The sequence below is a fragment of the Macrosteles quadrilineatus genome, unplaced genomic scaffold (genome assembly GCF_028750875.1).
Source record: "Macrosteles quadrilineatus isolate MER2022 unplaced genomic scaffold, UCM_ALF_1.0 Scaffold_8__2_contigs__length_117827958, whole genome shotgun sequence".
NCBI classification, from domain to species: domain Eukaryota; kingdom Metazoa; phylum Arthropoda; class Insecta; order Hemiptera; family Cicadellidae; genus Macrosteles; species Macrosteles quadrilineatus.
Window position 1 is genome coordinate 103,019,421 of NW_026542601.1, and position 26,325 is coordinate 103,045,745.

The 26,325-nt window shown below is 35.7% G+C and overlaps 1 protein-coding gene across 1 annotated transcript; it reads left to right on the forward strand.

The window, feature by feature from the left end:
• Positions 1 to 23,317: 23,317 nt before the first annotated feature.
• Positions 23,318 to 24,700, forward strand: LOC128999826 (SOX domain-containing protein dichaete-like). The gene has a single exon (XM_054426522.1). It carries the CDS (start codon positions 23,621 to 23,623, stop codon positions 24,455 to 24,457), a length of 837 nt encoding a protein of 278 aa, XP_054282497.1. The 5' UTR covers positions 23,318 to 23,620; the 3' UTR covers positions 24,458 to 24,700.
• The last annotated feature ends 1,625 nt before the right edge of the window (positions 24,701 to 26,325 follow it).

Here is a 26,325-nt window from a genome sequence, read left to right on the forward strand (position 1 = left end):
TTCTTTAAATCAACAACTTCTTGTGATTCCTTGATTGGATTTCGTTGATCCCTCTTGTCACGATATGTCCCCTTCCCACTTGTCAAAATCATTTCGACGATAAACGCCCTACGAATTACCATTGGGGTGGTTCGGTATACTTGTGTTTTGCAAAATGTGGTGTGTTTTTAAACAGTTAACTAATACGGCACGTCCTTAATTACTAGGTTTAACGTTTCAGAACAATTATTACATACGCTACTCACGTTCGATTTGCCATAAAGTAGATCCCGTGATAGTCCTGCTCGTGCTATAAATAAACCTATCTTCTTAGTAGTTTTTTACGTCGATCGAGGTTACACTATAGTCATGTATAATCTTGAAATCAAACAGTGCCTCAACCTAATTTACTTGAATTGGTTTTTTTTCTGCAAAAGTAGAACTTTCCAATATAATAAAATACGCATGAACTTGTGACAACATAAATGGTTTAGTATCAATAATACATCAATCTCTAGTACAATTTGTGAAAACTCTTAAAATTTTATTGTTTTATTTCCAATAACTATTGTATAATGCCAATATCTTTTGTATAATAACTGTTTCTAACAACTGTCATTCTGTAATGTAATTAGAAAACCTCATCTGTTTTATTAGAGCTATTATGTTTTGCACCTTTTCGAAAATAAATCTGTAATTCGAGTTTTCCAATTATCCTTAGAAACCTAGAAGAACACATCACGCAGTTGTCTATTGAATAATAACGTTTAAAAACCTCATTCTAGATTAGAGCTTTTGTTACTCAACTAAATTAGAGATCGGTAGTCTTTGTTTTAAACCAACTAATTAACACTTTCACTTCAGTTGGCAAACATGAAAACAGAACACTCGAGAGAATGCTTATCAATAGCAAATAATGCTACAAAATGCAGCAGTTCATTTCAACGTCAGTTGTCTCCAATTCCATCAACTATTTACAGATTTTACGAATCACTAAAACCACCAAGCAACGAACTGTAACTAAATCAGCTGATTACCCACAAACACATTCGCAGAGAAGATTACGTGTAACCTAACAAAACCAATTTGGAGCATTACAATTAATGAGGGACTACCAAGGGGGTCGGGTACAATTCCATCCATTAACACAACGTACTCATAATGATCTCAGACACCTTTCAAATTATCCAGAACAGTGGAAAAAGGCAATTTGTGCGACGAAAGTTGCCGGATCGGACAAAGCTGTTATTGTTTCTTCGCCCGAGAGATTTCAGCGATAATTAATTAGTTATTGCGCGTTCGGTGTCCCTGGTGTCTGTTACAGTATTATCTGAATGTTATTGGAGTTTGTTGATCAACTGAGACGAACTGAGTGATTGTGTAATTAGGTGTGAACCTACTGAGATTACACGTGATGTTGGGTTTTTATTGGTTAACCAATTATCGTTAATGGTTTTTGTAGGAGGACAATATAGATTGTAAGTAGGTGTCCGGTAAATGGAATCCAAATACTAGCCTATGTAACGACATCCATATGTCCAAAAGGTCTAATAATGTCTATTTCTGGTTTAAAAGACCAGGATTGCATCAGTAGGATGATATTTGTCGTCGCTTAAGAACAGTAGGTGAATGGGAAAAATTTTAAATAATCACCTTATGGATTTATTTAGGTGGGATTCTTCAAGAGATGTGTTACTAATTATTAATATCTCAACTTTCTATTTTCTTGTTTTACACCTTTACTTCAGATGCATGGTGACAAATATTTTAAACTGATAAAATCAATCCAGGTCGCTCCTGGGTTGTTTTCTTGGTAAAAATAATAGGCCAATAGTTGCTTTGGAAAGTAAAAAAATATTATTACACAAAATATTAAATATTAAAGATTTATCAAAATTAAAACATGTAATTTCAAAACGGAAATAATTTTATTTCTATGTACATTTTCTTGTTTAGTACCTGGGGACCGAGCCATGACTCAATAGTTTATTTCCATTGTACCACTATATCGAGTAATCTTCAATGTAATCTTTGCTCAATAGTAAACACTTATGTTTTCCCTTGGTACTGTATTTTGTAATTTGCTAGTACAGTATACTGTGGGTGACTTGCTATAAACGCATGTTACAAGTCTTGTTTACTTTTCACTTGCTATTTTGTTCAAACAACATAGTTACTTGGCAACCCATAAGGCCAATGTCAAGAGATCTTTGTGCAAGCATACATACATTCAATCAAACATTGCTCATATAAAAGTATAGGGTAAAGTTCTACTAAGTTCTACAAAAAAGTTCCAATGAACTTCATATTTTACCTAATTTTAAATCGAATTATTTGAACAGGGAATGAATCTTACAAATTATTTTAGGCAACATTTGAGTAAAAGTTCAATAAGACAAATATAAATTTACCTAGTTTGCAGACTTGCTGTGGTGGGTATACTTTTATTGGAGAAAAACTACAAGTAAATTATAATTAACACCCCCGCCGCAGCAAACCTGCAGACTAAGCGAATTTCCATTTGCCTGATTGGATTAACACTAAAATGTCTCCTTAAAAATATCACATTTATTCCCTATTTAAATTGAATCAGTTTAACACATACTTAGGTTTGCTGCAACAGGGAGGGTTAAAGTGTTTTTTTTTATGTAAAATGTTAATAGTTAGTAAGAAATAAAAACATTTTCATAATTTGGGCAAAATATGTTAATAAATAAGCAAACTACAACAGTTTACTTATCCTCCATAAGAATAACATGGGAATTTTAAATTTACAATTTTTTTGAATTTTCTCCGTAACCATTAGGCGCATTATAACGCTTCAATACTCTAAATTATTTGTTTTTTTAAGCTCTACAAAATAGTTTGGAAAGAAATTGCAAAAATTTAAGTTTTTGGGTCAAAAATGGGAAAACCCCATTTTTACCCCATAAAAGCCCCCATAAACCCCAGTTCCCATTGTCCGATCATGCTGGTTCGCGAACTCGTTCAAATAATAGTTTGGAAAGAAATTGCAAAAATTTAAGTTTTTGGGTCAAAAATGGGAAAACCCCATTTTTACCCCATAAAAGCCCCCATAAACCCCAGTTCCCATTGTCCGATCATGCTGGTTCGCGAACTCGTTCAAATAATAGTTTGGAAAGAAATTGCAAAAATTTAAGTTTTTGGGTCAAAAATGGGAAAACCCCATTTTTACCCCATAAAAGCCCCCATAAACCCCAGTTCCCATTGTCCGATCATGCTGGTTCGCGAACTCGTTCGAATAAACGTAGGTTTACACGTTTGTGCCAAATTTCATCAAAACAAAACAAAACTTGTCCTGTATAACCGTGTACACCATATAAACTCAATTGTTTATGATATTGTAAAGTTGTGTATTATACAAACCGACCCAACTTAAGCTTTAGCATTAGTTCACTAGCATACTCCTATAACCAATTTTTAAACATACTTGTGGAACGATTAAATGTTCAATGGTCCAAAAACAACCTGTTTACCAACCCCTGCAAGTGGTTTTAAAATTAATATCATCCCCCTCAATGGGACGAACATATTCGGACAGAAGACATTGTTTGCATAAATTACATCCATTGTGAAACCCGCGAGGGGGAGGGAGGTGGAAAATGAAAAACACGTCAATTCGGATCGTAGGGTGGCCAGATTAGGGGTAAACAATAAGGGTGCTTTCAACGGGTAATAATAATAGAATATGTAAAACGAACGCGAAAGCGTGTGTAAAGGGGTGAGCGGATCCATTAGTTGACAGAGCAAAACCGACATTACTAAAATTACTCGAACACCCTTCATAATCCTCTTCTGGGATTGTTTTGCCGGAGATCGTGGAGAATGGATCTCCGGGACAAAACATATTGTCGTGTCTTTTGGAGCCAGAGACACTGAGTTGTCTTACCCCTTTTTCCCGCGGATTGTGCGGCCGCGTCCCCGGAGCATTGCGTCGGCAAGCGTCGTATGCAATATTTTATACAAACAACTGGGGAATAAGAGAGCGGTTGAACCCGGTTTTCGCTGCGATTCCCTCCAGACCGTCTTTTTAAATCCTGAGGCATTGTGAGGTTGTCACTTGTAGAGCAATGCGTGATTCTCTCCAACTGTCCCGGGAACGCGAGATTTGGCAACTGCATTTCAATATTGTATGGTGAATACGGTGAAACTGCATGAATGCAGACGTGTAAATGTCTGCGTTTATAATAGGTTGATTTATAAGCGCTAACATTTTTATATTAGAAAGGGTGGATTAATGAAATGGAGTTTCGTTTTAATCGGGTGTTTTTATTGCTCCAATTACTTATACACTTTTGATTATGTGTTTATGATTTTTGTGATAGCATTGCATTTTGCCCGCATATATATCTGCATGGTTCATCTATAAAAATAATATTAAATTGTACACCAAAAATATGTATTTTTCGTTTAGGGCAACAGCATTGGCTTTGATAACAATACAAGAACTACGTGTTATTTATTGTAGAGTATCGACCTTTCTCTGCAAAAGAAGGGGAGCATTCTGTCAAGATTTTCTTTGGAAATTACGAGGTTCTATGTTTGTATGTTTTATTTATGGTAATTGTATGGAATTTCAATGCTACAACGGATTACAAAAATAACGAAGGCTTCATATATCAATGATCAATGAGAATATTAATCATTGAGATGGGGACGCCACCTAGGTGCGTATTTTAACCCAAATATGAGTGAAGGATGAGTGTAGAATGGTGTGAGATGATCTGCGTAGCTTTGTACTATAAGTAAGATCAGCTGTTTCATTAGCGAGGAGCATTAATTTAAAGCCCAATGATCAGGAACAGCTGGGTCCAGTTTCGAACCATCAAAAAGCTACTGATATACAAAGGTAAATTATTAATTACAGAGGGTTCGACAAGATGTTGATTAGAAAGACAATTCAAGAATTACAGTAAGTAATCATATACTTTCATCATTCAACGTCTAAATCATACAATGAAATATGACTGATTTTCCTTTCTCACTTTTCGAACGCCCTATATTTGAGTTGACACAACTAACAAAATAGTCCCACTGGAATACCGAGTAGAACAGTTTTGCTGAAACATTGATCCCAAAACATTCGAGTACAAAAATCATTGTTTGCATGAAAACTACGCACATTGAAATAGGTGGTTGGCAACAAACTATTACTGTAGGGGTAGGCAATAGTGTAGAATACAATGCTGGATCCGACCAACTATCACGGCTTTGTCTGCGCTCTCGCTCCACAATAATATTGTACTCATTTGTAATGTTTTATCCCGTATTGACTGTGTTTATTGGGTTCATTCTCCGAAACAATCCCAATAGGAATTCTTGATTTGAAACTGTCCTTTCATTACTGCTTTATAATGGATCTCTGTTTGGTTCAGAATTCATAGAGTAAACGAGTAACCGTTATGTGTAATGTAACGTTTTCTTTTAACAAAAGAAACTCTTGATATTCACATATATGTGCATGATATGATGTGTTTGGTTCGAGAGCAATTTTTTCAAACTTATAATAGTTTTGCTACATAATGAATCTTGGATTGGTTGATCACGCATTCATAATCAGGTAAACGAATTGTTTGTAATGTGGTGTTTTCTACGAACAATACAAACTTTGAACATTGCTATACATACATCTTTGTTTGGTTCGACTTACAACAATTTTTCGGATAATTTTTATTTATAATGCAAATTTTATTACGTTTAGCTTTATAGTTTTTGGAATTTATGGATATTTAACTTTGTAACAAATATGCAAAGTTTGTGTGTTAGTATTTTTGTTGCATAACGACTAACTACTGTATTTAAATTGTATCATATAAGGTTATTGTTCTATTTCGTTGAACAGATTGTAAAGTAAATAAAATGTTAAGAAAAGCTTTATAACAGTTCATTTGGTTAAGTGATATAAAACTATTGATAGCTTAATCTGTTATTAATGCAATTTTTCTATTCCTAAATCTAAATTTTCTAATTAAATCTAAATTTATAGATCTTCATTTGGTCCTTCAAAAACTAAGAACATATATTCAACATTTTTACAGAGCATTTTATTTATTTTATATTAAAAAATTTCGAAATAATGTTTCCATTAAAAGTTGCGTCACTTTCTACAGTACATACTTTTGCAGCCATTAGTATATAAGTAAGTAGTGTAAAGTTATTGTTTAAGTTGTTTTGTTCCAGTATGGACTCAACAACGTAAAATATACTAGGCTACTGACATGAAGAAAAAACACCAAAATGAAATTAATACATTATTTTGTTTTTTTCATTATTTGTTCATATATCAACCCAAGTATAAAATGTTTAGGTAATTATGGTTGTATTTAAATCTCAAACAATGCATTTTATCCCAAAAGGTAAAACCGAACTTTTCAACGCGACACACGATCAAAGAAAGAGCAAGAAAATAGAAAACCACTGACAAAGTGTGAGGAGAATATCGTAAACGAGAAGAATGTTGCTGGAGAATTTGTCTGGGGTTTGTAGGTGTGGGTGGTTGGGGGGGGATGGAATACAAAACGTACAGAACGACAGGAGCTCCGGCTGGCGACAATACAACCAAAGTAATCCTCACTGAAGATCTCAAGTTGTGAAGGATCCGTCACAATATCGCTGGATGCATTAACGTAAAGAGCATTCTATCCATTCATCAACATTTCGCCAAATTTATCACAATCTCAACAATATTTCCGGCTCTGACAGATTAATAAGACGGTGACAATGTTGGCTACTTTTAGTGTGACAACTGTGATGTATGTTATGTTGGTATTGCTGCTCAGTGGTGCCAACCTGTCGTTTCAGCATGAGAAATAGTGTAAGAATCGGATTGTGGAAATGGTTTCTAAATGGGATGGAGTGAAATAATGTGCCTTGATATAGTTATTTTCTTTTTTTGGAAAGGATGTAAGTCATGCTCAATGTTATTTTAGGGACTATTGTGGACATTTTCAATCATTAGTAAAAAAACTGTATCAGCAATCTGAAATATACTTTCTCTCCTTAGCTTGTCAACAACATTTATAAAGGGTATGCAGTGGGAGTATTTTTTTTTTATTTTTTTATTTTTTTTGTAGAATAAGTTGCGAAAACTCTTGAACCGTAATGTTTACAGCAATGGGGGGGGGGGGGGGGTTAAACTATCATAAGGACCATAACATGCTAACTGTGATAAAAACCGGGGTTTCTCAAAAATCCAATACTGTATTCCGTTAATTTATGGGGTTTTTTAGGAAAATAACATAAGTTGCAATAACTTTTAAACCAACATTTGTGCAGCAATAGGAGTTATACAATTTTGTTCAGAGTTCAAAGGGCATACTAAAACTTTATCAGCATGGTTCGGGCCATTTTTGAGAAGATTATATTTTTCTGTTGACTTATGGATTTTCATGGGAAAATCACCATTAAAAATCTAAATTTTAAAAAGATGAAAATAAATCCCGTATATCGTTGGAGATACCATGGTAGGTGATACCATAGTACTGGTACCATAGTACTAGTAGGTTAGTACCTACACACCGAATTTCATCAAAATCAGACTATAGTGGTGTGGTCTGTAGCTCTGGTACACAGACATCACTTCGAAAACCACTTTTTGGGGTACAGGGGGACCCAAAACGGATATATGCACCCAAAACTCAAACTCCAAAATTTTGACGAAAACAGAACTTTCTCCATATACTACCTATGTATATGGAGAGAAAGTAAAAACGACTATTCGATCGCTGCATTTCGGTCTCTAGGCACTAAAATTCAATATTAATCGGACCAATTGTAACGTACACCTATAGCTATGCACCCAGTTACCCTTAAACACAGCCATAATTTATAAAAATACTAGCTAAACCCGGCAGACGTTGTCTTGCCTTTGACTATTTATAATCCCGCGGGCTTTGCCCCGTTTAACTTCTTAATTTTCAAGATGATCTCGTTCGCATGGCTCAATCACGTCCTGGTTGAAGTTCGTTCGCTACGCTCACTCCCCTTTAGGTTAGAGCTCGTTCGCTACGCTCACTCACCTTTAGGTTGGAGCTCGTTCGCTGCGCTCACTTGCCTTCAGGTTAGCTCGTTCGCTACGCTCACTTGCCTTCAGGTTAGCTCGTTCGCTACGCTAACTCGCCTCCAGGTTGAAGTTCGTTCGCTACCCTCACTCACCTTTTGGTTGCAAATTAGCTGTTGTCATAAATGTAAAAGAAATAATAGTGCTGCACCCTGTTGGTAATCCTTGTAACTTTAATGCTATTGAACATCATAGAACAGAACCAACTTGTTTAATTGAAACAGCTGTTAAGATTCATTAATTCCATTTCTCATAAGGTTAACATGGGAAACTCCAGAGCCACTGGGGCGGAGCCGATTGGACGGATCACGAAATTGATGGTGTATAAACCTATTCCATGACATTCTACACGTATGTACCAAGTTTCGTGGCAATCGGTTGAGCGGTGTCTGAGTTTATCACTGCCAAACAAACAAACAAATATTTATACAAACATCCTCTTTTATACTTATAGATGTACATAACATGTAAACACAAGTTTGTATGTATAGGACATCACAAGTCGGGTGTTAGAGACAACGCTTGGCTGTCTAATTAGAGAATAGCCACAAACCCAGATGATCTCGCTTCATGGTGATTACCTCGTTTTAATTGACAACAATCGTACCAACCTTGCAAACCCCTCTGAACGGGAAACTGTAGCGTTGTTGGCAACACTGTGGCACTGTTACTAAATTACAATGTTTATACAACCAGAAACGTCAAGGGAATTTAACGATTTTGGTGTACATTTTCGTCACATTGCAGCGAGAAAGGCAGTTTTTAATTTTTGCGTTGCGAGGAGGAAGTAGTTATTTTTTAAGGTATGCATCAAAACATAAACGTCACTGATCCGAATTCTCTTCTAATACTCGTGATTTTCCCTATGGCAAAACGGTCTGCAGGAATCGCGGACATCAGTTTTCCATTTTCTCACTTTTTATCATCGTTAACAATTTAACGTAACGAGAAATGTTTGTTGATTGTTACGACATTTCATATTTTATTTATTTATTGTATTGCTATTGGTAAATATATAATTAGTTTACTTTTATTTATCTTGGGACAAAGAAACAAATATGATTATTGGCGAAAAATATAGTCACACGAGCGAAAAGTGACTTTTGTTTCCCGTTCTTTACCTATTAAAAATGCCCTTCCATTTCCCGGAATTCTTATAATTATATTTCTCATGTCAAAACAGTCACTTTATACCCTATTGATGGAATAGTGTGTTGACTTTGTAAATAATGCATTAAATTGCTTCTTTCATCACGAATTATAGTGTAACTACTGTAACACGGAAAACCCGAGGACGGCAAATGAGCAAGGATATTTTAGACATTCACCCCGTTTAACAAACTATATTGTTCGTCATACTTGACTATTCCACGAGCTAATTAACCTACAAAAATCATGTAGGTTAACCTTTATTAAGTAGCTCCCAAAATGGTTTTTTTTCATCTAAAACATTTAATACAAAATGGATGACTTATAGCGACAAAACAATTAATTACAAATACAATTAAGATATAAAAACGAATGTAGAAAAATAAATTACTTTTATAATGTTATCAAACATTAATATTATTTAGACATTCACCCCGTTTAACAAACTATATTTTTCGTCATACTTGACTATTCCACGAGCTAATTAACCTACAAAAACATGTAGGTTAACCTTTATTAAGTAGCTCCCAAAATGGTTTTTTCATCTAAAACATTTAATACAACATGGATGACATATAGCGACAAAACAATTAATTACAAATACAATTAAGATATAAAAACGAATGTAGAAAAATAAATTACTTTTATAATGTTATCAAACATTAATATTATTACGTACTGTAATAACATTGTAAATAATTATTTAACTTAACCGTCTATCCCGGACTTTCAAAACCAACCCTTCCAACACTCATCATAATCGTCACCGTACGAGTATTTTGAAATCACATTCGATGGCTGGATTAGAAGCATCTGAGGGAAAATTGAATAATCTGATTTACCGACAATATACTACTTGAGCGGAAATGCAGAAATATGAAAGCGTCTGGAAAATACAATACGGCTGTCAGATGCACGTAAAGTGTGAGAAAATATTGAGCAGACTACAATACGAAACTGACCGTGGACGAGACAGGACTGAGTACAGTACGATGCAATGCAGGGATGCATACAACGACCGTAGTTTTAAACGAATATTCGTCAGCGTTTACCGCCAAATAGGGTCAAGCTGGAGTTTTGGAGGGAATTGATGATCCGCCATGTTAATTATCTGCGAATTTCATCTGCAATGGATTGTTGCATTGTTCTTTTATGATGTCAGTTTATATATCTTATACGCTATTGTGCGCATTTACTGTATTTGTCGTTGTGTTAAACACTTACACTTGTTAATAAATGTATGGTTCACTAAGTTTGTTGAACTTTTGATGAAGGTTTTAAAGCAGTAGAGGTTGTAGGATGTTTATCTACAGAGATTGATATATTAAACGACATTAAAATAATTTCTCATATCTTTTATTGTGCCGGGGAGCGAGCTGGTCTGGTGGTTAAAGCACGTGGCTTTGGTCCCTGAGGTCACGGGTTCAAATCCCGCCAGCCCACAAATGGATTTTTTCTAAGTGATTATGCCGCAACCTCTATGTTTAGCCTGGAGTAATGTGGCAAACATTCCCGGGCTCGTTCTTAGCGTCCCAGTAAAAATAATGTGTTGGTAGATCCTGTATTGCATAATTAAATATTTGTTGAATATTTCAGGAAGGCAATTTAAAAGCAAGGAAAGTTAAGAGGGTATATACAAATAAATATAACTGTAATTGAACAAAAAACCCGATTCCCGATCATAAAGATGACATAAATAGTCTACAGAACCTAATATGATTAACTGATACAGTTTTTTATTAATATTTTGAATTATCATTCAAAAACAGTTTTTAATCCAAAACTTAAAAGGTTTACAGGTGACTTTTAGGGCAGTAATGATGGCCCTTTAAAAATAAAACTGTACAATAATTTTAACAAACTTATATACAAAAATTGCAAACTACTCTGCGGATTCTGATTCCGCTTAACTAACTCTAGATTTTCTTCTACAAATACGGAGAAATTGATTGGAAACTGTAAATATTATATTATATAATTTTTAAAAATCACCATTTTCAGTAAGGACATACCCATAGACAAGCAAACTATTAATGCAATTCAGTTTACAATTTCTCCACAAAAATAGCATGGCAATTTAAAATGTAGAGGTTTTTTATTTCCTCTGAAATCGCGTTGAAATTTAAAATGTAGAGTTTCTTTTAAATTTCCTTCGCAACCATTTATTTTACAAAAATGATTCATTATCAAAAGCCATTATAAGAATTGTGAAGGACCTTAAAATTAAGAGTTCCCTATATGGGAAATTCGCTAAAATGAAATGTTTTGTAAAAAATCTACCCTTTCCCAAAACCCGATCTTGCTGGTTCGCAAGCTGATTTAAGTTTATCCCGTTCTGATCATTCAAGCCAAATGTTAGTGTTTTTGGCCTTTGGTAGATCGTCTGCAGGTATTATGGTAATAGCTCCTCTTTCCTAAAAGGGAAATGTTGCCGAAAATTCCTGTACATATATTTCGTATACAAATACTTCATCTGGGCTTGTATATTCAAGCATAAACTGCGTTTTTGATTATGTCTAGGCCAATTGCTGACTCAACTTTTTGAATTTTATTTATACCAGATTAAATTAGTCCATTGATAAAATACCCCCGCCGCAGCAAACCTGCCAACTAAGCGAATTTCCATTTGTCTGAATTGATTTTCAGTTAAATATATTTTAATAACATTAGGTTTAACGAGTACCTAGGTTTGCTGTTACAAGGAAACTAATAAAGTGTGTTTTTGAGTAAAATATTGATAGCTTAGTACAAAATAAATAAATTTGCCAAGTTTGATCAAAATATATCCATAAACAAGCGAACTACAACATTTGACAATATTCTCCATAAGAATAACATGGGAATTTTTTTTTAAATTTTCTCCGTTACTAATAATCGAACAAAAATACTTTTATATACTAAATTATTTGTTTTTTAAGCTCTTTAAAAAGGTCTAAAGAGAAATAGGGAAATTTTGTGTTTTGAGGGTCAAAAGTGGGAAAACCCAATTTTTACCCCATAAAACCCCCCGTAAAGCCCCGTTCCCATGGTCCGATTGTGCTGGTTCGCGAACTCATTCGAGTTAATCCCGCTTTACACCTTTAAAACAAATTTCATCAAAATCGGACAAAAATACTCAAGTTATCGCGTTCACGGACGTATATATATAAGTCTATATATATATATACATATATAAAAATTTGAACGAATGGTGTTTTTGGCCTCTGGGGACATCAAAATGAAAAAGTAAATCGGTCCCGGGTCTAGGTCTTACCGTGCCACCTACGGTAATAGCTACTTCCCTATAGGGAAATTCGCTAAAAGGTACTTTGACTAAAAAATAATTAAAGCTTTTTACACATCTTGGGGTAAAATGTCCAGTAAATATGATCCACTATATAACAATAACAATGTTGTATAGTTATAATTATTCTCCTATACTAAAACTTTTGAGTTATTCGAGAAACGTGTCCAATTCAAACCACTAAAATTACCGATAGGTACAATAGGTCGAAGAGATAATAATCACAGTACAAATAAATTCCTTTTATGTCGAATAAAAGAAAATAAGCTGTACAATTCGTTAAATCCCACTTTCAAATGAAAGGATTCCTTTTACCTCCCACTAAATAAGGGCTTTAGGAGTTTAGGGGTTTCCCATCAGCCTCAGTGGTTGGCGGCACTTGTGTACCTCTGTTGCACGTGTGTGTAATCTTTTCCCGCCAAAGTGGGAAGCCCCGTCACCTGGGGGGTGAGGATCATCCTCGTTCTCCCGCGTAAAGTGTGGACCGTCGCCGTTGTCATGGCAACAAAGGCACAATAGATAGAATACTTCACAGTTATCCATGTTGTTTCTATTCTTTCTTAAGTCCGTCAAAGTTATTGTAGTTAACTAGTTCCACCTAGTAATCATAACGGTGATTGTTTGGTTTAATTTTAGAAGGAAACACTTAAGAAAGGGAGAAACTAATAAATCTACAGAGGACACAGAAAAATTAAGTAGATTGTTAGATTTTATGGCTAAATAGCCATTTTGACAGGGTGTTGAAATTTATCTGGCCTACATAGCAGAGAATATAATAACACTAGCAGAGAACCCGTCCTTTGTACTTGGTTGGCATCAAGTATAAAATGCTTATTGCAGTTATACTCAAGTTTTGCGTTTGCAATGGGGGAGGATACAGTTTGATACAATTTGATTCTTTAAATTTACGGTATACTATAGTATTACACATCTACCATAGCCATAATGTTCTACCACTTCTCCTAAACAATAAAAAAAATTATTAAAAATCCGCAAAATATCACAAATCATTCATGAAATTAAAAACATAAACATGCCTGTAAACAATCCTACTTTGACAGTTCTCATTGCGTATCACAGTTTTTTGTTGCTGCTTAGTTCAAATTAGCTGTTTTTATAAATGCAAAAAAATAGTAGTGCTGCACCCTGTTGGTAAATCTTATAACTTTCTAATGCTTTTGCGTATCATAGAACCAACTTTTTTAGTTGAAACAGCTGACAAAATTCTTTAATTCCCATTAAATATGAATACTCATAAGGTTAACATGGGGAGCTACAGAGCCACTGGGGCGGAGCCCGAAATAATTTTTGAGATAAGAATATGCCTATATGTTAATCGGGAATGTGAGCTATTATCATGCCAAATTTCAGCCCAATCCGTCCAGTAGTTAAAGCGTGATTGAATTTCAAACAAACAAACAAACAAACACACAAACTTTCACATTTATAATATTAGGAAGATAAGATTGAAATTTCGTCTGTTACTATGCTTTGTAAAACTATTTCGTTAGTTTTTTTCCTCCTTGTCTTACTGGTCTACATAAATGGTTTTTTCGTTCAGTATTAATTGGTATTATTTCCTATTTTCACAGTCCTCACCTCCAAGTCATACGCGATTTATGGTCTTGTCGTTTGCAAGTATGTTATTTGGTTGTTCTTGAAATTTTTTTTTCGTATCCATGCCATAAACAAATTTTAATTTAACATCCTTGTCTTTCCCCTTTAATCGCAATGCAATGTATAACAAAACTGAGGATGTTTTTATTCACACAAATTTGAATACAAAGCAATAATTACAAGGTGGTTTTCCACACCTTACCATAAGCACGAGTATTGACATTGCTCATATAGCTTAAAATTAAACCCGGATGATTTTGTTTTGATAGCATCAAGTCTACATACTAGTCTTATTCACAACAGGAAAGACAAGATCAATATTTGATTGTTTTAATCAGTGAGATAGAGACTCAAGGTGTAGGCAGGGGGGTGTAAGGGTTGTGAATGAAAGCGTTGTTGTGAGAAGGGTGCGAGTGATTTGCAAGGGCGGTAATCACTGAGCACTTGCCCTAATCACTGCATCACTTGATTGTCTTGATTGTATTGGGCTACCTCATCCAGTATGGCACGATGCATGAACTGAGTATTCTTGTAGGAACTGCCATTCCTTGTAGTAGCAATAATCACTGCACTTCACGAAGTTACTTGTAAAACGGTGAAGTAATCTCTATATGGAAGATGAATATTGATGCAAGATGAGAGTAGAAGGGTGAGATTGTCTGAGTATCTCTGGTACTAAGTTCTGTGGGCCTTGCTAAGATCAGCTGTAAAATGAATATTTTTTTCAAAATATCAATACAGCTAGCCACGAATACTAGAAAAATACGTGCAGCTAGTATATAGTATACTAGCTGGCCCGACAGACGTCGTACTGTCCTAATGTGGTTTTATGACAAATGCTCGTTCATTTTCAAGATGAGCACGTTCATATTGCTCAATAGTTCGTTTGCTTCGCTTACTCCCCTGTAGGTTGGAGCTAGTTCGCTGCGCTCACTTGCCTTCAGTTTAGCTCGTTCGCTACGCTAACTCGCCACCAGGTTGAAGTTCGTTCGCTACGCTCACTCACCTTTTGGTTGCAAATTAGCTGTTGTCATAAATTAAAAATATATAATGGTGCTGCACCCTGTTGGTAAACCTTTTAACTTTTTAATGCTGTTGAACACCACAGAATCAAATTGTTTAGTTGAACTAGCTGTTAAGATTCTTTAATTCCATTTAATTATAAGTATTCATAAGGTTAACATGGGAAAATCCAGAGCCACTGGGGCGGAGCCCTTTTGACGGATCTGCACCAAACTTCACACAAACCATCCTTGAATAATGCTTAATAATGCCTGAAGGTTTCATTACAATCTGTCAAGCGGTTTCGGAGTCCATAACGTTCAAATATATATATCTATCTAATATATAAAATTCTCGTGTCAAATTCTCGTGTCACAGTGTTTGTCTGCAAACTCCTCCGGAACGACTTCACCGATCGTTATGAAATTTGGTGTGTAAATTCTGTAGGTATGCGAATCGGACGTAAACTATTTCCCGTTTCGAAATTCTTAAAAGGGCTCCGCCCCAGTGGCTCAGGAGTTTCCCATGTTATTCTTATGAGAAATGGAATTAATGAATCTTAACAGCTGTTTCAATTAAACAAGTTGGTTCTGTTCTATGATGTTCAATAGCATTAAAGTTACAAGGATTACCAACAGGGTGCAGCACTATTATTTCTTTTACATTTATGACAACAGCTAATTTGCAACCAAAAGGTGAGTGAGCGTAGCGAACGAACTTCAACCTGGAGGCGAGTTAGCGTAGCGAACGAGCTAACCTGAAGGCAAGTGAGCGCAGCGAACGAGCTCCAACCTAAAGGTGAGTGAGCGTAGCGAACGAGCTCCAACCCAAAGGTGAGTGAGCGTAGCGAACGAACTTCAACCTGGAGGCGAGTTAGCATAGCGAACGAGCTAACCTGAAGGCAAGTGAGCGCAGCGAACGAGCTCCAACCTAAAGGTGAGTGAGCGTAGCGAACGAGCTCCAACCCAAAGGTGAGTGAGCGTAGCGAACGAACTTCAACCAGGACGTGATTGAGCGATGCGAACGAGATCATCTTGAAAATTAAACGTAACGGTACTTTCTTTCCATCGGTCTGTCTTAGGGGAAACCTATAACTTAGGCGATACGAAGTTCGCCAGGTCAGCTAGTATATATATACAAACTTCCTCTTTTATAAATATAGATAAATAGTATGGGTCCAGTTTTGCATATCAGAAAGTTAATTATTATTTTACAACTTGTTTACCATCAAATTACTAAGCAAGCTCAATTGTAACTCACCTTAAGCTCACAAAAAATGGTTTCTACCAACTTTAAAAAAATGTTTTAAAGTACATACAACTTTAAGGCAAAGTTTAAGTATAATTTATTCGAATGCCTTATACATTTGCTATAAATACAATTCACGAGAAGCTTTCCAAAGCAACAAAGTGCTCGAAGTGTATCAAGCTTACAAAGTGTTCTACAAGACGATTACTAACTTCTTTGCAAATACCATTTTTATTAAACCATACAATTTTTTCTAGGATACAGTCAATGTCAAAGGCGGTCCCGGTCTGGTAGTTAAATATATTAATCCATTTTACAAAAGCAGTTAATGAAAACGCACCATAGCCATACCATAATATTTTTCCAACTATTACTTACAAAATATGCTTGTTAATACTATTCCTAATAAATTTTACAGCAATACATTTTATTGTTAGGCATTACAGTTTTGTCTAAGCCTATCAAATCAGAATTTCCAATGTTTATGTTTTAGGCGTTACAATTTTATCCAAGCACATTGCACACGGTACCCATTTGAAAAAATAATTAAGTAAGACAAAACAAAATCTAAAATTCAACTCCCATTGCAAACACCTAAACAACGAGCGCGATGAATAGTGCTGAATACGGAAGGTAAAATAGAAACCGTCTCAACAAAGGGGGAATTCGAGAACACAGGGTAATTGCGCAGACAAGACAGAAGTAATTAACACAGTAATTAGCAAGTTGTAAAATAATAATTAACTTTCTGATATGCAAAACTGGACCCATACTATTTATCTATATTTATAAAAGAGGAAGTTTGTATATATATACTAGCTGACCTGGCGAACTTCGTATCGCCTAAGTTATAGGTTTCCCCTAAGACAGACCGATGGAAAGAAAGTACCGTTACGTTTAATTTTCAAGATGATCTCGTTCGCATCGCTCAATCACGTCCTGGTTGAAGTTCGTTCGCTACGCTCACTCACCTTTGGGTTGGAGCTCGTTCGCTACGCTCACTCACCTTTAGGTTGGAGCTCGTTCGCTGCGCTCACTTGCCTTCAGGTTAGCTCGTTCGCTATGCTAACTCGCCTCCAGGTTGAAGTTCGTTCGCTACGCTCACTCACCTTTGGGTTGGAGCTCGTTCGCTACGCTCACTCACCTTTAGGTTGGAGCTCGTTCGCTGCGCTCACTTGCCTTCAGGTTAGCTCGTTCGCTACGCTAACTCGCCTCCAGGTTGAAGTTCGTTCGCTACGCTCACTCACCTTTTGGTTGCAAATTAGCTGTTGTCATAAATGTAAAAGAAATAATAGTGCTGCACCCTGTTGGTAATCCTTGTAACTTTAATGCTATTGAACATCATAGAACAGAACCAACTTGTTTAATTGAAACAGCTGTTAAGATTCATTAATTCCATTTCTCATAAGAATAACATGGGAAACTCCTGAGCCACTGGGGCGGAGCCCTTTTAAGAATTTCGAAACGGGAAATAGTTTACGTCCGATTCACACACCAAATTTCATAACGATCGGTGAAGTCGTTCCGGAGGAGTTTGCAGACAAACACTGTGACACGAGAATTTTATATATTAGATATATATTATTAGATATATATATATATATATATTACCATCAAATTACTAAGCAAGCTCAATTGTAACTCACCTTAAGCTCACAAAAAATGGTTTCTACCAACTTTAAAAAAATGTTTTAAAGTACATACAACTTTAAGGCAAAGTTTAAGTATAATTTATTCGAATGCCTTATACATTTGCTATAAATACAATTCACGAGAAGCTTTCCAAAGCAACAAAGTGCTCGAAGTGTATCAAGCTTACAAAGTGTTCTACAAGACGATTACTAACTTCTTTGCAAATACCATTTTTATTAAACCATACAATTTTTTCTAGGATACAGTCAATGTCAAAGGCGGTCCCGGTCTGGTAGTTAAATATATTAATCCATTTTACAAAAGCAGTTAATGAAAACGCACCATAGCCATACCATAATATTTTTCCAACTATTACTTACAAAATATGCTTGTTAATACTATTCCTAATAAATTTTACAGCAATACATTTTATTGTTAGGCATTACAGTTTTGTCTAAGCCTATCAAATCAGAATTTCCAATGTTTATGTTTTAGGCGTTACAATTTTATCCAAGCACATTGCACACTCATTTAAAAAAATAATTAAGTAAGACAAAACAAAATCTAAAATTCAACTCCCATTGCAAACACCTGAACAACGAGCGCGATGAATAGTGCTGAATACGGAAGGTAAAATAGAAACCGTCTCAACAAAGGTGGAATTCGAGAACACAAGGTAATTGCGCAGACAAGACAGAAGTAATTAACACTGGAGAACACGAGAGAAGACAACTGACTGGGTTTGTGGATGAACGAACGCTCAGCAATTTCTTTGAAGGGGAGGAGCATTGTCGAATTGTCAGACATGAGCAAAACATTGACGGGAAGAAAAGGAGAATCGGAAAACAAAAGGGCGCATGCTCGCCAACAATACCGGTCTTCCAGTAGATAAAACTTGCAGATATTTCATCAGACGCTGACATTGTTGAGCTCACAATTATTCAGTCTGTTGTCGCCATTCTCAGCGTTGTTTGCGAGTTTATTGCATGGAGCAGCGCATTGTTTTGTTGTTGCTCAAAGTTGTGTGTGTATGTGGGGTAAAAGTTGAGTCGAACCCATGGTCTTCCAGTAGAAACTTGCTGGTATTGTTGAATTCTCAATCATTCAAGCTGTTGTCGCCATTCTCAGCGTTGTTTGCGAGTTTATTTATGAAGCGATGCGTTGTTTGGTTATTAATGTTGTTACTATAAGTTGAGTGCATATGCAGGGTAAAATGACTTTAAATACATGGCCTTTTAGTTTATATAGCTAGCTGACATTGATGAACTCTCAATCATTCTGTCTGTTTTCATCTATCCCCGGCGTTGTTTGTAAGTTTATTGGATGAAGCAGTGCGTTTTTTTTTAAATTAATCGTCGTTGCTAAAACTTGTGTGTCAACGTTGCTTTGGGTCGTGATCGTATCGTCAATTTGTTATGACCCAGTAGGTGGAACCTATATTAGGCAGATGATTACGATATCATTGTTGTATACCACACGATTTAGGGCCAACCTGCAGATATTTTATCAGACAATGACGTTGTGGAGCTACTAATGTTTTAACCTAATTCAAAAGACACTTTATACTACTGCAATATAATTCAGTGCATAGTGCGTCATTTTGAAATGTAGAAGTGTTTTTCGTAGGTAATGTAAATTTGTTGTATATCTTATAAAAGGGTGAACCACGTGAAAAAACTAAAACAAATTGTTGGGGTCATGACGAATTGTGCTGTTTTGTACCGTGGTTATTTTTTTCTTTGAGTAACGCTTTTATGTTTATAATGACTTCAAAGAACTCCACTATAATGTGACAAACACAACAAAACAACAATCAACTTTATTAGCTGCGAAAAGCCTTTCCAAAAAGGGAAGTTAGGTTTCTATAGAACAGACTAGGGCGTATAGCTACCGTAGAGAACATGTCTCTTTGGGTAGAGCCGCTGTTATAAATCAAACTGGGTTGTTTTGGTGTTCTTTGGATTGTTGTTGCAGGGAATGCCACACCCTAAACGTTTGTTTGAAGTACAATCTACTGGACACGTTGAGCCCCGGGTGTGACTATACATTACAGAGGAGGTTATATAGTCAATGGTGTGAAGCCTGGTAGTGAAACTGTTAGTACTGTTTTCAGGTAATGACGAACTAAATGTATACCCAATTGGGTTTTCGTCGAAATGGTTTTTTTATTGTATAGAGAACAGTAGACGCCACCGCATTGAATTAAATTGTTATGAAAAATCCACTACCTACCGTACTTCTCAATAGTAGCGAATAGTTGTAAAATTAGATTAAGCTAATGCACAGATATCGTAATAAAACTACGTTATCGCAAAAATAGCATTACTTTCATCGTACAAAAAAATAAAAAAATATATTTATGTCTCAAAAAGTTACAGTATTACAGCTCACAAACTGAATACTGATATGCTTTCCCTGAAGTAGAAAACCTAATGTTAAAATAACTCGATGAACCTAAGGTTATTTGAATGAGGTTATGTAAATCTGACGTATTTAAGAAAATAACTATGGAAAATTCCAATTAGGGAAATAAGAGTTAGTTTATTCTGCAGGTTTGCTGTGGGGAAAGTTTCTTATTCATTTAATAATTTTATTCCACAAGTGTTGCGTTCAAACCCTCTATTTGCATGACATTATTTATCTTGCACTTCTTAAAGTCAATTTTCCTAACTTAATTATCTACTAATGTATATATTGACGTATTAGATACTGAAGATTCTGTTCATTTTTGTAAAACGGTGTATCGGTCGATAGATAGGTTCGAGTTATAGTTTTACATGATATGCAGGTATAGCTCATACTAGAAGTTCTTTGTCTGTACAAGGTGTTTCGTAGCAAACAGCCCTACATTGTTTTCCCCACCCTCGGTCAGGGATTCCCGAGCGGCGGCGGGGTTTATTAGACCCCTGACATCTATACACCCCCAATAAACCCTTACTCTTCAGACCTTTGTCTTCATCTGCCTCTGTTGTATTTCTCTTGTGATTTGGGCCACTTTGGAATTTTTGCCAACCTTGTCTAGACGACTTCAAGGTCTTTTGACCCACTTAAAGGAATTTGAATTTCGGAGGTGTTTTCCTGGTTCGACACTTTGTTCTATTTGGTGTGATTTACAGATGTGTCGGTGTGTGAATATTTGTTGTGCACCAAAAAAAACAAAAAAAAACAACACGATATAACAACATAATCTAACTCAAAATCAGCACATATTGGCATGTATATATTTTCTCAATAATGTATTTGTACTCATATGATGTAAATAAATCCAAAAAGAGCTAAAAGTACCGTTTTCCTGAAATGTCCCCATATAACTGATCCAGGCTACACCACTACGGAGCTCGTTGAAGTCGGACCTTATGCACTCTTTGTAGCCTAATCACGCAATAATTTCAAAACATACTTTATCCAAACTTACAAAGGTTAATTAAATAAACACTGGGAAGGTTTACGAAGTAACCTAATTTCAATTTGATAATGCCTATACAATTTGAAACTGACTCATAAAGAAAAAATAATAGCCTTATATAGTTATGGAGGCTGCACTTTACTTTAGGTCCTAGGTCCTACACTAATTCGAATGAAAATATTGATTATTCGAATGAAACAATCGATTGATATTTTCATTCGAATGAGTGTAGGACCTAAAGTAAAGTGAAGTAAACATGTTTTTATTATTATTTAAATTTATCTGTCCAAAAACGTCCAGAATAGTTGTTACAGCTGTTGGTATATACACCCGGGCCGGTGTTTATGGTTAAAATCTATACCGTTTCTGTTCTAATGTTCAATGCTCGTGTAAATTGCTATGATGATTATTAAAAAACAACGGAAATGTAAATAAATAATAATTTCTTGTGTTAATGAACGAGCCAAATACTCAACCTAAACACACAGAAATACCCCCGCCGTAGCAAACCTGCAGACTTAAGTGAATTTCTTATTTGCCTGATTTGATTTTCAATTAAATCTTTTTCAATAACATTAGGTTTGACGGGTACCAAGGTTTACTGCATTTAGGGCAATAAAGTGTGTTTTTTAGTAAAACGTTAAAAGCTTATTAGAAAATGAATAGATTTGCCAAGTTTGATCAAAATATATCCATAAACAAGCAAATTTCAACATTATACTTATTCTCTATAGGAATAACATGAGAATTTCAAATTTACAATTTTATGCGTAACCAGTAACCATACAAAAACACATCAATATACTAAATTATTTGTTTTTAAGCTCTTCAAAATGGTCTAGAGAGAAATCGGGAAATTTTATGTTTTGAGGATCAAAAATGAGAAAACCCAATTTTTACCCCATAAATAGGGCTGCCCCAATAAAACCCCGTCCCCATGGTCTGATCATACTGGTTCGTAAACTCGTTCGAATAAACGTAGGTTTACACGTTTGTACCGAATTTCATCGATATCGGATCATATTTGCTCGAGTTACGGACACACACATATACTTGAATTTGAACTGATGGTGGTTTTGGCCTCTGGGGTCATCAAAACGAAAAAGTATATCGGTCCCGGGACCCCAAAGGGTTTAAGTCTTATCTTACCATGAGACCTACGGTAATAGCTTATTCCTTATATGGGAAATTCGTTCAAAAGAAAAATTCGGGCGAAGAACATTGACCAAAGAATACCTACAGGTCATCTGGAAACTATCGCTGATCAAATAGGTACAGTATTTTACTGACTAGGCCTATCTTTTTTCTAAATCAGAATAACAAACAATTTTAAAACAATTATTTGAACTGGCTTTTTTAACTATCTAAAAAACTATCAAGTCAATGTATATCCAAAGTTATGAATAGGCTGAGAGCCATAACAACTAATTTGAATCGGCTCTTTTTTTTACTTGCTGAAAAACTATCAAGTAAATGTTTATCCAAAGTTATGAATAGGCTGTTGGATCGGAAACACGATGTTTTACCATTACCTAAAAATAGTTACGGAGTTTTTTATTTGCTTGTGGCTATGCCAGTGGCATTTTTTTAATTAAGTAAAATCAAACACTTTAAGGAAAATCGTTCGAAACCCAAGTTTTGTGAATGTGTCGGGAATTGAACCGACACAAAAATCCATGAATATTTGAACAGACCCGGTATGGATCAGTTACTGGCCTACTATAAGAGACGAAATGCATCCTACTACATATCCAATCAAGCACCATCAAAACAGGTAACTTCAATATAATAATATTCAGAACAACAGTATACGAGAATTCAGAATACAATCGATCAAAACATATTCAAAGCACGAAGAATACAAAATCTACAAGAGGTAAGAATGATCAGGGATCAGAGGGAAGTCAGACGAACAGACAGACATAAACAAGGCTCAGTGTCCAGGGTAGCGTGCGTCGTGCGGGCTAAACTAACTCTAAATTTCGGATTTTAAAGACTTTTTATTTCGGTAACAATGTTTGGTAACATATGTGTAATACACTCGTTATATCCACTGTGGGGGACAATGAAAAGTAAAGAAACTGATTTATTATTGTTCATTGTGTCCAACAATGCAGTGGCAATTCTGTACCTGGAACCGGGGGGCCAATGGGAGCGGGAGGCGTGGCTTGACTGGAGCGGCGCAATTGGCCGCACGTACCCCCGCCCACTCTAGGAGGCAGGGATGCCATCCTTGCCGCTCCACAGTCAGTTTACTTCTGCGACCCGAACAGTGAACATGACGAGTCACGCGTATCCCGGGTTCACGATGAGTTCGCCGATGGAAGGTCAAGAGCAACACATCAAGAGACCCATGAATGCCTTCATGGTCTGGTCCAGGATACAACGGAGGAAGATCGCACTGGACAACCCCAAGATGCACAACTCCGAGATCTCCAAGAGACTGGGCGCCGAGTGGAAACTCTTGACAGAAATGGAGAAGAGGCCGTTCATAGACGAAGCTAAAAGACTGCGGGCGATGCACATGAAGGAACATCCCGACTACAAGTACAGACCTCGCAGAAAACCAAAGTCTCCAGGTCAAACAAGTATCCCCAAGGGCTCGCCGACTCTGTACCCAACAGGACCCACCACGGCTGCAGCGTTCCCGAGCTTCCCGCTGCCTCCGTACTTTGCCTCGCCTTCGCCCCACCTCGAGAGTCTTTCCGCGGCATACCCTCCACTTCCGCACTACTTCGGGTCCGCCTTTGACGCCGTCCATCTCTCCAAGCTAGTCCAGAACCAAGCGGCCACCGCGGTTTCTTCAGAGGCCTCCAAGTACGCTTCCAACCCCGCCGTCGCCGTTGTCAGCTCGCTCTACTCCTCGCTGTACCCAACATCTGCCTCAGGAAAGCTGCCTCCGCCGCCACTGTCGTTCTTCCACCAGCCTCCACCTCCACCGCACTTCCTGTTCTCCGGCCAGCAGTCTCCAAGCTCCAGCCCAGGGTCTACGCCCACCTCCTCCGCTTCTACTACCCTGGACATCGACCAGCTGAGGAGGCCCGTCTCCGTCATATACTAGGACCAAGTTTTGTCGGAGGTAAGGAGTTACCGGACCCAGTTACCTACCCTTGTGTCGGACAATTGAGTGTGTTTCCATTTTATCTGTAGTCGGTAAGTCCATTGGTTTTTCTATATTTTTAGTCAACGTTAGTAAATGTTTTCGATAACTTAGTGTAATGCAAAGTTCAGTTTTGATTGCACAAACACTTATAACCTATATTTATTTCGAGTTTATATATTTTTAGTTAGTTAAATTATTAGTTTTTTTACAGATATTCAACACCAAACTAAGTTATTTTTACATCCTACATTTTATCTCTCAGCTTTCGTGTTTAATTTTACAAGTTTTCATATTTTTAAAAGGAAAGGAATTTTTGTATTTTAAAAATATCAATTAAAACACGTCATTCTTTTTTTACGTTCCTACTTCAACATAACGTCTAAATATTATCTAACCACGTTGAATAACTTAGTTTTTAAAACTTAGGCTAAATCCTCTCTCACTGCTTTGAGGTTTACAAATTGCAGTACAACGCCACATTCTATCGTATGCAGTAACATTAATTGCCAATCATCGTCTAGATTCTAAATTTTTTTTTCTAAAAACCATAATAGGTACAACATAGCAAGTTCGGTATGTAATTTAATTAGCTATTTTATTACTTTAATAAATATGTGTAAATAACCAATCCTACAACTTATTTTTGCAATTATCTTTTCTCTAAACATCAAAACTTAATTATATAATTGTAATAAGCAAGATCTTAAACATTTTCTTTTATAGATCTAATTTTAAATTAATGATGGTAAATTATTGTTAAATCTGCACACAATTTCTTACCATTAATACTTTACGTACAATTAATTTCTTCACTTTTCTAGCATGTATACTTCTTTCAGCTTCAAGAAAGCTGTATGTAAACTTATTTTAAATGCAATTAAGTAGGCAGGGCTTTTAAATTTTATCACGTAGGGTTTACAATAATTAATTTAGTTTGGTGTTCAATCCTTCGAAAGACTGAGTTGATTTGTATTGTGGTTGTATACATTAGTGTTGTTTTACATGGTATATATGCTCAATTTAATACGTTGATAGGGCTACACTTAAACCTTTTTGAAAATTATATCAGTGGTGCCGTTTATTTTTGTCTTGTTCATATTTTTCATGCTACTTGGCCCTTGTTAATTTAATTTATTGTTAATTCTTAAATTAATTGTTAATCTTCCACGGATTCGCTGCTTTCGAATGTGTTCTGTAAATAGATATTAACTATAACATTGTAAATAAATTTGTTATCATAATTTCAAGCCAAAGGTTCCAAGATTTTGGTATACATATGTATTTTATGTGTACAAATGTGTATATCGAAAAATAAATGTGGATGTTTTATTCTAAACTGTTTCCATTTCACTTATTCCTTTTTATTTAACATTGGTATTTATTTACAATCGATATGTATGATGGTCATTTTAAATTAATAAGGTCTTACTATACAACTAATGACTTAGAAATGAGAAAATTTAACGAGTTCTATGGAAATTCATTTTAATTTAAATATTATAATTATTTTCTTTGAATACATTATTATGATTCCCTCTTGGTGTTGGTAATGCAAGTAATTGATTGATTATGTATATCTTTATTTGTGCTATTAATGTACAATGTCTTAAGAGTAAATGCGCTTTTCAATCCCAAAGATCTTATCTGTTTTACGTTTAGACCAAATGGGAAAATCAATTATGAATGTTGCTCTTTATATAAGCTTATGGACTAACGACATCGCCATTTGAAGTCATTTACAATTGTTTCCTGTTTTTATCACTGTTTGTATCGCAACTGTGTTTCATAAGAACATTTGAATATAAAGTGAAAACAGTTCTAAATCC